Source organism: Lissotriton vulgaris, chromosome 6 (genome assembly GCF_964263255.1).
Source record: "Lissotriton vulgaris chromosome 6, aLisVul1.2, whole genome shotgun sequence".
Classification (NCBI taxonomy): domain Eukaryota; kingdom Metazoa; phylum Chordata; class Amphibia; order Caudata; family Salamandridae; genus Lissotriton; species Lissotriton vulgaris.
The window spans coordinates 162,429,672-162,445,834 of record NC_141694.1 but is presented as its reverse complement, the minus strand read 5'-3'; the positions used below and the strand labels follow the sequence as shown (position 1 = coordinate 162,445,834).

General features: G+C 43.9%; 1 protein-coding gene across 1 annotated transcript in view; it reads right to left on the bottom strand.

The window, feature by feature from the left end:
- The window catches only part of PKHD1 (PKHD1 ciliary IPT domain containing fibrocystin/polyductin), a 2,083,594-nt gene that overhangs the window by 624,287 nt on the left and 1,443,144 nt on the right, over positions 1-16,163 (bottom strand). The window contains exon 44 of the mRNA XM_086926200.1: positions 9,526-9,631. Within this exon, the coding sequence (XP_086782326.1) occupies positions 9,526-9,631 (106 nt within the window). The remainder of the gene's footprint in view (positions 1-9,525; positions 9,632-16,163) is intronic.

Genomic DNA, 16,163 nt, shown 5'->3' with positions numbered 1-16,163 from the left:
ATTAACCAGTCGCACACATTCACATTTCTTTCAGGTAGCAGGCACCGTGGCAAGAAGGCTTGCTTCTTCCTTCAGTGTCAGCTGTCCCTTTTTTATTCACAGTGAAAATAACCCCACTTTCTTCTCTTTCAGACATAAGCACCACAAGGCTAGCATTCATAGTTCAGTTAGGGTTTTATTAACAAAAAAGTAGTAGAACTGTTTTTTTGTTAATTAAAAAAGATTGGGAAAGTCGTTCTCAAAAGATTCTACCAACTGGGATCACTGCTGAAGAGTAAGTTGGTTGTCAAATTCAAGTATATTAGTACTAAGGTCCTGCAAAATTATTGTATTCACCATGAGAGCTGACCAATAATTGCTGACTACCACATGACCCACTTGAAAGGTCTCATAGAAGTTATATATGACTGTTAACTACATTTCTGTGAAGCTGGTCTGTCATTCCTAAACATCTTTCAGGATCATTACTTTGGAATTTCTGAGATATGCCTGTCTATGATGGGTAAACATGCATCAATGCAGCTATGAAGTTGGTAAATCGATGCTCCCCAACAATGCAGAACTATCATTCAGAGAGATAGGAGAATATGTTAGACAGGCCTTCACAACACAGCCTCAAAACCATACTGATCAGTGAGAAAGCCCAGAACTGTGCCAAAAGACTATACAAATCGAAAAAATTAGCTATACAAATGCTGTTAATATAAAATGTAAGGCAGAATATTTTTTATTCTTTAATGCAACCTCGTGTGACAGTGCTTAATTTGAAACTTGATTCTTATCAAGAAATAATTATCTGTGGAGCAAGGTAGGGAGATTGGGGCCTCTAAACACGACTTCCTAAGAATCTCTTTAGTTGTAGAATTTGTGTCTGCTATGTGTATTGCTTTAGGTCGCAGTTATTGCTACAGGATTTGTTGGAGTGAATATATGGTTTGACGTCTTAGTTGGATACAATTAGCAGAACTCTTTGCCTTCACCCTATTCTTTAGGTGAAGCAACATAAACTACAAAAATATTACTACAATTGTTACTTAGACCAGAATTGATATAATGTAGTGAGCAGGAGATTGGTTGACAGTTGGGACATGTGCGGTTCAGAGGATTGGGTCCACTTTTGGAAGGTTCCTCATCACATGATTCACATTGGCCAATAAGTTATGCAGAGTGTCTGGAATTGTAGGTATTTAACCAAGAATGCTTTCCACAGTACTAGTTCAGATGGGTCGAGATGTCGCAGTTGAAGCATGTGCTGGGAAGCTCTTTATATAGGTGAGTAAAGTGTACTGTTCAGATGAAGGACTGAGTATTAGTTGCTTTATTGATTTCATATGGTTGAAACTAAGATTGTTAATGAACACAAAGAACATTCTTTTGAATGGGAAGTGGGACAGCAAAGGCTGAAGGTTCATTCATTTGTTTGGAAAGAAGACACTGGCAACTTCTTTTGTTTTTATATCAGTTGATTTAAGCATATGTTTCCAAACAGACTCATATTTGTTGAAGAGTTGGATTCTTATAATTATTTGCTACATTGGTCTAAGAATGCATTTCCTAATTGCTGGTATGTAATAGATTGCACAGGTAATGCTGTTTGGCGAATAGTGGGAATTTTGATTTGGATTCTTCTTTACTACAGAATAGATCTGGAAACAAAGGTGACATGGCAACATTTCCTCTTTAAGATAAATAGGAAGTTTAGGCGTATAAAATAGCAACCACAGAGAGGTTCTGTAGATAATTGATGACTTAAAATGGTTGAGTGCATCATAAGTGTACCCCAGAATTGTGTCATTGCATATTCTTATAAAATTCCCCTTTAGTTAGGGTGGATATGATTTTATCATGGGTGGCTTGCACAGTGTTTTGATAAAATAAGTCTTGCAGTTATTTAATGAACTGCTTCATTGTGATTATTTAAAAAGGGTTGAACTTTGACCTGGAGTCTGCTTCAATATAGTATAGCGGTGGAGACTCAGGAAATAATTGAGCAATTTTCTTCAAAAAAGAAAAACGCAGACGTTTGAAAGAGGACAGGTTACATTTATAACGAATGGCAAATAAATCGGACGAAATGCTTGAACACGATAGAAGATCGATGGATTATGAAAACTTTGAATCAAGTCAATTCAGGAATTACTTTATTCGGTCTACATAAGACAATAAAAGTGCATGAAAAAAACTAAAACATACATAAGATTCCTTGACAATATTCAGACAAAAATTAAAATACATGATTGACTGTGGAAGAGCAAGGAGCTGTTTCGTACATTTGCTCTTCTCGGAGTTCAAATCCAGGTTGCCATCTAGGGTTAGCACTTCCACCCCAAACTGAAGTTGTGGGCGTACCGTTGCATTAAAGGCCGATTAAAATCGGCCACATTTACTGTTATTATTATTATTGAAGCTTATGGAGCGCACGGCTACCTCCAACGGAAGTGTCCCGGCGCTAACAGCACATCCTACCTGAGGGGAAAGGAGACCAGATTAGACCGTTGACTCTCGGGCAGGCGGAATAGCCAAGTATTTAATGCTTTCCTAAACACTGTTTCCAAACTGATATTTCTCAGATGGTTAGGCATGGAATTCCATGGGGTAACGGCTTTTACAGAGAAAGCACGGCCACCTATCCTGGCCGCCGCAAAACGGGGAGTAATCAAGAGATTTTGTTAGATAAATGAATTGCTAAAAGGTCTGACTTAGGTAGAGATTGATTGATTGTGAAAGGCCCTTGAACTGCAATGTGTAAGATGTGTTATCTGTTAAAAAGGCGAAGACCAAAATGGTATATAAGTCATCATGAGGGTCATGTGGGTCTGTATTTGAAAAATCTTATTTTGGGCCTATATATGATAAAAACATGACATTATGGAAATGATGAAGACAGTTTATACAGTTGATAGAAATGAATATGTTAGTAATGTATGTTGCATACCAACTGATGTGTATCTAGCTGGGGGTCTGTAGAATATTAATATATTGCGTACGGGGTGCATGTTCTTTAGTTATAGTTTTATTAATAAGTAAACGTTGTTTTGTTAAATAAAGGCCCATGAATATATTGATACAAAAATGTATCTGGTCCTGATGAAGGAGACTCAATAATGCAACAAAATCACAAAACGTCCACATGATTTCAGAGAGGCATATATATAATTTGATGTGGAAATAAATATATGTGAACTGCTTTATTGAGAGCTTGGTATCTGTAGACTGTGTAGATGGTCAGATTCCAGCAATCTTTACTGCACCTGGCAGCACGGAAGATATGAGAAACAGGACCATTTTCCTATGATGAATGTAGATGCACTCTTTTGTATAAACATATATCAATATATATATGTGTGCGTGTGTTTGTGTGTATATATCTGTAGGTCTATATCGATATACATGTGTATAATAATGAATGATGACATTTTTCAACAGTGATGAAAACTGCTTTGGATATATGTTTTAAGGTTTTTAAGACCACTTCATAAACTGCATGCGATTCCCATCATAGAAGTTAATCTGTTTCATTTAACAATCAATCAGGAATAGGTTCAAAAAGGTTCAAAATAAGCTTTATTCGATATTCAACAGAGAAATATCATATAAGCGTGCATTATTATCCGGTATTTTAAAAACAAGATAATAGAAAGAGAAAAACATAGAATTTCAATTTAAAATTCATCAATTACTTTAGGAATTAATAGAAACACACTGTTTAAGGAATCAATTAAAAACAGCATTTAAAAACATCATTTCATTACTCCGGGGCCCGGGTAAAAATCAAACAAGTCCCAAGTAGAAATAGGGCCATCTCCAGATTTTGGTTGGGAAAGTCTCAAATAGGGGACGATGTTCCTGTGTTTGAATCTAATTAATATAAGGTCTCCCGAAATGTTTTTAGGCAATCTGCCTAACCACCCTACCCTCCTGACGCTCAAAATTCCGCCATCTAAGGCGGGCGGCAGCGGTCTGTTGTTGTTAAGCCAAAAGATGGTCTTATTTAGCAGTTCCTCGCTTGTTTCGTGAGTGCCCTGACCAAGTTCAGGCACCCCGGAAAGAACGGCCACGTAGGGGGCGGCTTCAGGGGGTAAATTATTTCGTTGCCTTCTTACCTGAGGATATCTAGGGGCTTTAAAAGGGGCACTGGTAGGCTTAAGGGTGTTATTTCGGCCCCCTGGGAAGGGTATGTTGAGGGCAGATTCAATTGTACGAGCTTTCCTGTGTTCAATGGAAATAGGCATGTCAGGGTTTGTTGAGAGCGTGGAACGTGGGGAAACAGCGGATTTAACAGTAGGTGGGTAAGACCTTTTTACTATTTGTTCAACACTGGTCAACCTGTCTCCCAACTCCTTAATTTTAGTGACCAGGGGTAACAAAGCGGCATCCAACAAACGCTCGAATTGGGCCAATAGGGTCGATTGAAGGGGGGGAACAGGATTATTTAATGTAGTCCCTGCATTATATGGCATTAATATAGTTGGATTGGCAGGGAAGGATGAGGGGCTGCAACACATTAGATCGACATTTAATGTAGTTTCCTCATTGTTCAACAGGATCAAATCAGGGGATACAGGTACAGCCTGGGTGGTACAGTTTATGAGATCATAGGCTTTCCCCTCTCTGGGGGGGGTTAATACATCAGGGACATAGTTTGTGCCGCACACGGCATTGAGCTCTTCCCACATAGACATCATGGGAGGACAACGTAGGGCCCGATTATGACACAGGACAATGGAGCATAGTTATGTATAGGGTATAATGACTCAGTACCTCTTATGTTGGGACCAAGTGGGGTGGCCCGCTCCGTCCTCCTCAGGTCCTCTGAGGGCCACAGAGGGCCCGCCCTTTGCCCGGGCTTAGCCCGGCTGATCCCGCGCGCGTCCCGCGAGGCGGGAGGGGCGGCTGCCTCTTATGCGCCTCCGGGCGCTGCTGGCTGATCCTGCGGTTCGGCGCCCCCGGTGACAGAGAGGGGACGCCGGGAACTGTAGTCTTTTTCCCTTTGCTCTCCCCGCGGCGACCGCGATGTCAGGAGCGGCGCCGGCGGGGGGGGGGAAGAGCGAGTGCAGCAGCGAGTGTGTCGATATTGCGGAGCTGGTCCCCGGAGGTAAGTGCCCCCGTCAAGTGATGTCCCCCGCTCAGCAGCAGGGGCGGCTGCCTCTTATGCGCCTCCGGGCGCTGCTGGCTGATCCTGCGGTTCGGCGCCCCCGGTGGCAGAGAGGGGACGCCGGGAACTGTAGTCTTTTTCCCTTTGCTCTCCTCGCGGCGACCGCGATGTCAGGAGCGGCGCCGGCGGGGGGGGAAGAGCGAGTGCAGCAGCGAGTGTGTCGATATTGCGGAGCTGGTCCCCGGAGGTAAGTGCCCCCGTCAAGTGATGTCCCCCGCTCAGCAGCAGGGGCGGCTGCCTCTTATGCGCCTCCGGGCGCTGCTGGCTGATCCTGCGGTTCGGCGCCCCCGGTGGCAGAGAGGGGACGCCGGGAACTGTAGTCTTTTTCCCTTTGCTCTCCCCGCGGCGACCGCGATGTCAGGAGCGGCGCCGGCGGGGGGGGAAGAGCGAGTGCAGCAGCGAGTGTGTCGATATTGCGGAGCTGGTCCCCGGAGGTAAGTGCCCCCGTCAAGTGATGTCCCCCGCTCAGCAGTAGGGGCGGCTGCCTCTTATGCGCCTCCGGGCGCTGCTGGCTGATCCTGCGGTTCGGCACCCCCGGTGGCAGAGAGGGGACGCCGGGAACTGTAGTCTTTTTCCCTTTGCTCTCCCCGCGGCGACCGCGATGTCAGGAGCAGCGCCGGCGGGGGGGGAAGAGCGAGTGCAGCAGCGAGTGTGTCGATATTGCGGAGCTGGTCCCCGGAGGTAAGTGCCCCCGTCAAGTGATGTCCCCCCTCAATCAGGAATATATAACAATTCTATTTTAATGCCAGCACAGAATTACACCATTTTTTATAATCTTTACAGAGTTCCTGAAAAATAAAACAATCCAGTGTGCAGTGGCTTCGGATCATATAAAAATATGTTAGTATAAGCAGCTGAAATGAGGGAGATGCACAAAAATATCAAAGCTGACTTTTGGCTAATTCTGTTTTCGAGGATGTGAGGGATTAATGTTGCATAGCGGTTAGATGTTTTTGCAAAATATGACCTGCCATAGTAAAACAAGGTATGCCTATAGGTTTAGGATCAAACCTGCTCATCAAAATGGATGCTCACAAAAGCAAGGTAGTGATGATTCAGTGACTACTTAAAAAATGTTGAACCGTTACTGACAACACAAACTATGTGTTGGACTTTAGGCAGGGTCATCCCCAAACATTGTTCCTTCGCTCCTCCTTTTTTTGCTGAATTCGTTTTTGTTGGCGATAGGACTCCATGCACTCTACCACTGCTAAGAAGTGGTAAAGTGCTTGTGCTTTCCCCTTGAAACACGTCGAATTTGCCTATACCCAATTGGCATATTTAATTTACTTAGAAGACCCTAGTAAAGTGGTGCTACATTTGCCAAGGCCCTGCGATTGAAATGCTACTAGTGGGCCTGCAGCATTGATTGTGCCACTCACTTAAGTAGCCCTTTAAACTTGTCTCATACCTGCCAATGCAGCCTGTGTGTGTGCAGTTTTAAACTGCCATTTCGGCCTGTCAAAATAAACCTTTTGCCAGGCCCAAACCTTCCTTTTTAAAACCTATAAGACATCACTAAGTTAGGCCCTGGACAACCCCAAGGGCAGGTTGAAATATATAAAAAAAAGTTGGACATGTACTTTGGAGGGTTACATGTCTTGGTAATGAAGAAACTCTTACATTTGTTTTTCACTACTTCAAGAGCTTCCTCTCTCATAGAATAACTTTGGCGTAACCTTATTACATTTTATAAGGGTAATTTGCAAATGAGAACAGGTGACCCCTTCATGTTATGTGTCTCTGTAATTGTAATAAAAATTCCTAACATACGGTGAAGTCGGATTTAAAAAATTCCAATTTTGAAAATACCACTTTTAGAAAGTTGCAAAAGGTACAATTGATGGATAAAATACTGAACAATTTCAAACACTCACCCCCAGTACAAAGGTCTGGGGCTAAATCCATCATCTTTTTTGCTCACAACGCCACCCCACTTTGGATCCAGTCATATGCAAATCAGTCTTGACCTTGCTCCCTATGGAAACAGTCCAGCCTGGACTGCCAGGCCACTTCCTGCATGAACCGGAAACCAGCATCCTAGGTCTAGTTACAAGGTATCAGCCTCATCAGCCTGTAAAGCCTGAATCCAGCGGCTTGGAGAGCACGGGGCACTTGACTAGGTGTAGTTGACAATTGGGCTTTGTGTATTCTTCCTTGACAGCCACATACAATGGGGAGATTAGGTGTGACTGGGTGGGCCATGACTGGCAGGATGCAAGGAAGGAGGTGGGATCAGCCCCATTTACACTTCAATAGGCTGTTTCCTGTCTCCACAGAAAGGGCTGCATACCCCCTGTAGTTATTCTGGAGCCATGACCAGGAAGAAAGGGTACCTGTGCACTTCAAAAGCATGCCTTTAGAAACTTCTCGCCACTTCAAAGGCACAACTGTGTAAAAATACTGAACCTCAGACATGAACTTTTCAGTACACTTCTACACCTGTGGATACTCTGCAAGGAAGAATGACTGTTGTGCTGCTGAAAGGACTGCCACTCTGCTGGGCTGCTGCTCTGAAGGATCTGCTGCCCTGCCGTGCTAACCTGCTGCCCTCTTGCCTGAGTAAGAAGAGAACTGGTCCTCCAACTTCACCCTTGAACACAGGACACCAGCATGACTCCTAGGGCTAGTCTGCAGAATACCTGATCTGAGCCTCAGGGACATAAAAGACAACCCAACATCCTGCACCAGCCCCTGGACCCAGCTGCAGTGAGCCATACCAAAAGGTGACCTTTGGTATGGCTCAGGGGAGCTGTATTTAAGTGCGCCCTTTGTGACCACCAATGGGCTAGTTCACACTGAGGCCTGGCAGCTTGCACCATGATTCAATGCGAAGTTCCAGCAGCAGCCTCTTCCAAATACAGCGTCGACCGCTAGTGAGGGAAATGGCAGTGCAAAGCTCCAGCAATGCCTACCTGCAACATCATACCTTCTCTTCAGGCTACGCCGGCAGCTGCACACTACTCCCTGCTCCTCGTGGCTCCCTCCATCATGAACGGGACTCTTGGCACTGAATTGAGAAGCTAACCTTCAGTAGGCCTAACCCGGTAGCCAACCTGTGTTCAATCGCAGTCAGCCTGAAAGTGTGAATTTGACCCTGTCCAGTGCAACCAGATATCCTGACTTGCTGCTTTGTGCTTTGTGCTTTTTGGTGCTATTTTCACTAAAATCTTTAAACATTCAGAACTCCTGTTCTAATGATTGGATTTTAGTCATTTTGGTCTTTTTTATGTTTTAAATTTTACTCTATTTTTCTAACTTGGTGTGGGCTACTTTTTGTGTGCTTCTCACTTTGTTACTGTTTGAAGTGTTGCACAAATAATGTTCACATTCCCTCTAATTTAAGCCTGACTGCTCTGTGCCAAGCTACCAGAGGGTTGGGCACAGGTTAATTTGGGTTTGTCTTGTGCCATACCCTGACAAGGATTGTGGTTGCTGCTTGACCAGGGCTAACACCCCAGTCAACCACTAACCCAATTTCTCATACCACTTTTTTTTTATTTAATGTGTATTAGCTCAGAGCTTGTAATTCATGATTCTGCTGTGATTCATGGTTCATCCATAAGCTCCATTTTCAGCTGGATTGGAAATTACATGAAATTTGCAATAAGGTGAAAACCACAATATTAAGCAATTTTTTTCATATGAACTGAAAATAATTAAACGCCATATCTTTCTATTTCAATAGTCCTGTGTTCAGTGCTTAGGAAATACTCTCAGAGGGAAGGAGCAACTGATATTTAAAAAAAGATTCTCTTGACAGGCTCTTACAAACTAAACATTTTAAGGTGCAAAGGCTGATTCTAATCTGTCCATACTTTTGCTGACAACTCAAACGGAGGGTATTGGTAATATCATTAGTGTGCTTATATCTTAGGAAGTCATGATTAGAGACCTCAGTCTCCCTCCCTTGCCAGGGATTTGTGGAGGGACTTTTAATTAATACCCTAGCCATGTCGAAGGCAGGGTAAGCATATGCCCTTATACCACTTCCACAGTGCCCAGCAGTGGGAAGGTTCTTAATTTAAGCCCCCCTGCCTTGCCCAAGATAATGGGTAGCATGAGCCCACTATCCTTCTCAATCCAAATAACAGACGTAAATATCCACCACTTAAATTAATTTCATATTTCACTATACTACTTCACTACTAATCCTTTTGGGGTCCGGAGTACTCACCAAAAAAGCACTTCAACTCCTCGTCAGGGGCAGTGAGCTCTACATAAATGCAATTACAATACAATACAATACAAAGCTCTGTGCCACAAACAAATGTGGACATTGCATTTGCCTGGCAGTTTAGCCCCACAGGACAGAAGGAAGGACTTCAGAAAACAGTACCTATGTAAACAGACGTTATGGGTACACCTACCTCAACGCCTCCTCGGCACCTCCAGGCTGTAAAACTCTGGAAGACAGCCATGGCGGTCGAGCTTGTACTCTTAGGACAATATTCAGGGTAGACCTTTAGGGCACTTCTGTTGAGAACAAAAAAATAAAAAAGTGAACCCGTGGAATGAAACTAATTGACACAGTTTACAACCTATACTTTTTGGCAAGAAAATATCACATCCCTTAATTGAATTACATTATGTCCTCATAGAGAAATGCACAATAAAAGAGTTGCTGCGCATTTGAGCCACTGACACATATTTTGGGATTTTCTAATCATGAAAATTGTGGGACCGAAAACCAGGAAAGAACTGGTGGTAGCAGAGCGCTAAAATGTGGTATAACAAGCGGTACATGTGTAAGACGTGTTTCAACCTTTAAAGTTATAACTGTTGCAGCCTCCTTAAATGGCAGCCCGTTCTCGCTGGTAGCGTGGAGGAAGGCTCAGCCTTATTACAGCCAGAAAGCAGGGCCGGCTTTATTGCTGGTGGTGCCCAGTGTGGCAATGTTTGTTGGTTCCCCCACGTTTGCCACAGGTTCCCTCACCACCACTCTTTAACAGTGCCCTTCAAGTCTCCATAACTCTCTCTCATATGCATTTAATTTGTTTTATGGTCCCACTCATACCAGTGTAGGGTGTCAGAGTGCTTTATATCACACACATGGTACATCGAGTCAATCAATCACATATGTATATATCAGTGTATAGGAAATGTTACATATGACAGAGGACTACAAAGTGTAGGAGTCACATGTCATCCATTCTGATATGCAATATAGTCAAGGCCACTGGAATTATGCGATTGTGCTGCGATTTTTGCATTATTATAGATTTGCTGCATTTGCCACATAATCCATCATCTGCTGTCTAATCTACAGAGTTTTCCCCCAAAAAATAGTTTCTAGCTCAAACAGTTAAAAAGTTACAAAAAATGCACTGGCGTGTTGCTGCACAGTGGAAAGCCCTTTGCAAAGCTTGACTGGGTATCTTCTCTTGCTTATTGCTATAGTTGGGTGCTAATCTGGTACTAATGAGGTGCATTCAATGCCCAGATAGTGTTAACAAGTATAAAAAGTACAAAATAATGAAGTAATACTATCATAAATGTGCAAGGTTATGCCACATAACTTACATTTTCTTGCCGCATTAATTTACTCAACCCTACCATATAATTTAGCTCTCCCTACTGCATAATTCCAGTAGCCCTGAGAATAGTTTAAGAGCGCTTGGTCTGGAAAAGCACACACTCAAAATTTAAAGCGTAACTCAATGTCTGGGGTTTCAGTTCAATAATAGGAATTGTTTTTTACCCAAATGAATCCTTTTTGTAACATTAGGAAAATGAAAGCTTGGATTCAGATTTTAATTATAAACTGCAAGTAAAAAAAGGACTCTCTGACAAAAGCACCAACCCACTGACCTAATTTTATTATATGCACTTTGTGATATGCAAAGTACATGCTCTTTGCAGCAGGCACTTTAACCCTCTGTGCAAATTTATGATGAGTTAAAACTATCACTAGACAAAACTCAGATCTCTCTCCAAAAGAAAATTAAACACCTGAGTTATCTCAACATTTTTATTGTTGCCTGAAAATTGCTGGAGGCCAGGAACACGGCAGCAGGTGCTTTTGAAACCGTAATATACTTGGAAACACAGCGCCCCTCCCACCACCACAACCGACGTCAGTGCCCGGTGCATTGGAACCGGTCGCACTGACCTAGTGCTGGCTCTGGTTCAAGACCAAAGAACAGACCTGGACCTGGCACAGACCTGGGAGAGTAGACTCAACCTGTTGCAAACACCCTACACCGGTCGCACATAATATGTATTTGTTTTCAGATCTGCGGCGCAACAGGCCAGATGTCCGAGGTCATTAACCACCAATGTTGATAATTGAATGAATTTATTAACTGTTCAATTAATTAAAATCATTACAGTAAGAAAGAATACAACTGGTGAGTAAAACAATGATCACATTAAAACTATAAAGACTGCTGGTTAAAAAGTTTTTTGTTCAAGTAATATATTCCCTCTCCGCTGCACCCACTCGGACCGTCAGCCCTGTGGTCTTTATCATAAGTCCTTGCACCAAGTTTCTTTAACAGCTTCGTAGGCCTTGGTGGTTTTCTCCTACAGCAGTCTGTGAATAGTTCTCCTTGTCCCTTCCGCTTCAAGCCATTGATGTGGTGCGATTTCTTTAGGGCGGATGGATAGAATCATGGCTCATTTGAGGGGAGGCTGTCCTGATCCCCTTATTGTACCACTCTGGTGGCACTGGTTTGTTTGTGATCGTTTGCTGCCTTTAAAGCCATTCTAATCAGATGAATGAATTTCCCAAGACTCGCCAAGACCATCGTGGTTAGTCTAGAAAAGCACAAGGCTGATGCTTCGCGGCATGTCTTGATTCCCTTGATGATGCAGACTGGGTGGAGTAGTCGAAGGCGTTCATTCGTAAGGGAGGGGCCGCAGCATAAAAGGTGAAGCCAGGATTCTCTTGTGTAGGGGCACAGTCTGCAGCTTGTATTTTCCCCATTGCGAGCCTATGTGGGGTTAAATTCAGTGATTCCTAGAGTACACAGTCTCATAGAGAGGATTTTAGTTCTGGCTTGTGGTGTCAGGGCCTCATTCAGGTAGGGTTGTGCCTTGCCTACCATGTAGGAACTGTTCAGCGGGTCTAGGTCGGGACTATAGCGAAGGGATTTAAGGTCCAGTTCGAATGAGATTTTCCATGCATTTAGTGGGATTTCTGGCAGTGGTATACTCTTTTCCTCAAACTTTAATCTCTTGAGTGCTTTGCCAAACTGGTGTTAATAATTACTCATCTTGTATGCACATAATCTAAGATGAAAAATGATGCGTTTGTGCTAGCACGTGACATTGTTAGCATCCCACTGTCCTATTTAATCTGGGCACTGCCCTAATTATGCAGTTTAAGAACAATCTGCATACAATTGGACAAGTCCTCTGAGAAAGTTGTGGAAGGTAGAGAGGGAAAAAGAGGCAAGATTAAGGTAAGGTTTCGAGAGATATAAAGGTAATTCCTTTTTTAGATTGTTGATACAATACTGCATATGGATAAAAAGTAGTTTTTATGTTTCACTTTGTTTTATTGATTTTGGCATTAGGCAAATACGTTACAAATCTCATATGTTCCCATGTAGGTCCATTGAAGATAATCCCGGACTCCAACCCGTACTTTTAAAAAGACACTCGTACAATGCCATTAAAGGTAAGTCCCTGAACACAGCCACATGCCTGACTGAACACGTGCAGTCAGTCCTGATATCTCGGAAGTCTTTTTTTTTAGCTTATAAGGTGAAGACGTTTTGTCCTATATCCTACCATGGGAGAGAAGTCGAATACCTTGCATCATGCCACGACTTAGTGCTTCTGAACAGGCCTGCGCATCGTAAACTCCAAAACAGACATGTTTGTGTTAGGCATCACACAATGAAGGGCGATAGTTTAAGTGTTCATTGCAGAATCCATGTAACACCACTGGCAGCTCCTTCCAGACCCAGCCAGCTCTCATCCACCTACCCTCTCTGGAACCTTGGACCAGCACTGGGATCCTCAACACATTCTAGAATGCACAGTCCTCTGGGATGACGACCCAGGTGACTAATGCCCACAAAACCTGTGCTTTACTTCACTTGAGAAAGTTCCCAGGAACAGAGCCATGCATCATTCCACGAGAGGGGTTTCAAAAGCAGAGCTATGCATCATTCCACTAGAGAGGGGTTACAAAAGCAGAGAAATGTATCATATCACTGGGGAGAGCTTTTCAAAGAAGAGCCATGCATCATTCCACAGAGGGGTTTTCAAAGCAGGCCTATGCATCACTCCACTGGAGAGGCGCTTCAAAAGCAGAGATATGCACCATTCAGTTATAGGGGGGCGTCAAAAGCAGACCTATGCATCATTCCATTGGAGAGGGATTCCAAAGCTGAGCTGTGCATCATTTCACTAGAGATGGGGCTCAAAAGCAGAGCTATGCACCATTCATTTGGAAAGAGGTTCCAAAAGCAGAGCTATGCATTATTCCACTGGAGAGGGGTTGCAAAAGCACAGCTATGCATCATTCCACTGAGAAGGGTTTTAAAAGCAGAGCTGTGCATCATTCCATTGGAGAGAGGTTCCAAAAGCAGAGCTATACATTTCACAGCTACAGTGTGTTTTCAAAAGTAGAGTTATGCATCATCCTACTGGGATGGGTTTTCAAAGCAGAGCTACGCATCCTTCCACTGCAGAGGGGCTTCAAACGCATAGCTATGAATTATTCCACTAGAGTGGGGGTTCACAAGCAAAGCTATACACCACTCGACTGGAGAGGGATTTCATAGGCAGAACTATGCTTCATTCTGTTGGAGAGTGGTGTCAAAGCAGAGCTATGCATCATTCCACTAGAGTGGGGGTTCACAAGCAGAGCTATGCATCATTCCACTAGAGTGGGGGTTCACAAGCAGAGCTTGGCATCATTTCGTTGGAGAAGGGTTCTGAAAATCCATGCTGTGATTCATAGGACTTGAGAGCTTTTTTAAAGCTGTGCCAAATAGGTTCTAAAAAAGAGCAGACCACCATACCACAAGAGAGGGGTTCCATATACACTGCCTTGCATTAAACCATTGTGAATATGTTATATGGACTTTTGTGGGTTCACCTGTCACCCAACAAGGGTAACAAGGCACTGGATCTGAGGTCTGAATTGTCTGGAGAAAACAACAGGGGAGACAGAGGGTCAAAACAGCAGCATTGTTTTCAGTTTCTTCCTAAAATCGAGTAGCGAACTGGCTCTGTGAATTGTCATGGGGAGTTTGTTTAGGGCATCAGGGGCTAGGAAGAAAGAGGATCTGCCCCCAGTTCCAGTATGAAGGATGCACATGGGGTGTGGTAAAGACAGAGAGAGTAAGAGCTGAGATGTCTGGGCATAATGTGGAATCAGATTCTGTTGGTAAGATATTGGGTACCTTGGTGCTGGAGAGCCCTTAAATAGGAGAGAGCAAGTTTGTGGATGGGGAGCCAACAGAGAGAGCATAGATGGTTAGTTTTGGCGACTTCCTCTTTGTTTGTTGGAGAAAGGTGAGGCAGGGATGCCCCCAATCTGGTAGTTGGCGCGGGAGTGATACATTCTAGTGAGCCCAGGGAGAAGGTTAGAGCTAAACATTATCATAGATTAGCTAAATTTTATTGTTAACCGCATCGCTGCGGCGGCTTTTCCCGCTGTGTGCGGCAATTTTCAAAAAGCTGCGTTACATGACGAGCTCAGCTCGTCATCAGCACACGACTGCCGTAGCTGATGAAGAGCTGAGCTCGTCATCAGCAGCGAAGAGGTTAAAAAAGTTAAACAGTTCTGTGCCTGTGCTGAGTTATGGGGCAATGTTTTGTGTATTAGTGTGTGGCCATAGGAATTACTTCACAGTAGTGAAGATTTTTCTAATAAAGCTGGAGCTTTCCTGATGTGTGCAACCAGGGAAACATGCCTAGCTTGGTGCAAGTGTGCAGAATAGTTGTATAGAGTTGATTATATCTGATCCTGTCTGGATCTAAGTAGAAGAGTCTCCCCGGTGCTCCAGCTGTTAGGAATAGCGCTTGAGCAGCCTCAGGTTCTCAGTGCACCAGTTCTCACGTGGGGTCCTGTGGGATGTCGGTTGTTTCTTAAGGGGGTCAGGGAGTTGGCCATATTGGCAAGCCAGTGCTGAAATTGCTATGTGTCAGTTACATTGTCGGTCTCAAGATGTTGGGGTATTTGATGAGCTCTGATTCCCATTTCTTTACTGTGACTACTTACAGGAGCGTGTCTTGGTGTTATTAGGGTTAGGATGGTTCAATGGGCTCAGGCAGAGGAATTGAGAAGCAGAAAGCAATTAAATGTTGGTCAGACAAGGTTTGGAAGAGGTGGGGCTCGGTTCTGATGTGGTCAAGACGGAAGAATAGTGGGTCAAGCAAGTGTCGCGCAAGATGGTGTAAGCCTAGGACTTTAAGGTTGTGTAGTAAGTTATTAGAGTCCTTTCTTATGCTGTCTTTTAATGAAAATTAAAATTGCCCAGTGTGATGAAGTGTAGAAAGCTAATTACAAAAGGAAATAAGCTCTATAAATTTTGAGCAGAATTTTTTTCTGGAGCCAGGTGGGCAATAGGTCAAACAATCATTCATTCAATCAATACTTGTTAAGCGCGACTACTCACCAATGAGGGTCTCAAGGCCCTGGGGCTGCTGGTACGACTGAGCACTTCAGTTTAGTCAAAGAGCCAAGTCTTAAGATCCTTCCTGATTTGGGTTAGCGACGGGGATAGCCTGAGGTGGAGGGGTAGGGTATTCCAGGTTTTTGTTACGAGGTAGGAAAAGGATCTTCCTCCGGTCCTGGTCTTGCGGATCTGAGGGAAAATGGTAATGGCCAGTTGGAGCAGAGCAGAGGCGATCAGTGGGCACGTGGAATGAGAAGTGGTGGTTCAGGAATGCTAGTCTGGCATCGTGAAGGGCTTTGCAGTTGTGTGTGGGGAGCTTGAAGGTAGGTGTTCGGAGATGTGGCTGTGGCGAGGGATGTTGAGGACCAGTCTGGTTGCGGTGTTTTGAACATTCTGTAGTTTCCTGAGAAGTTTCTGGGTGACGCCTG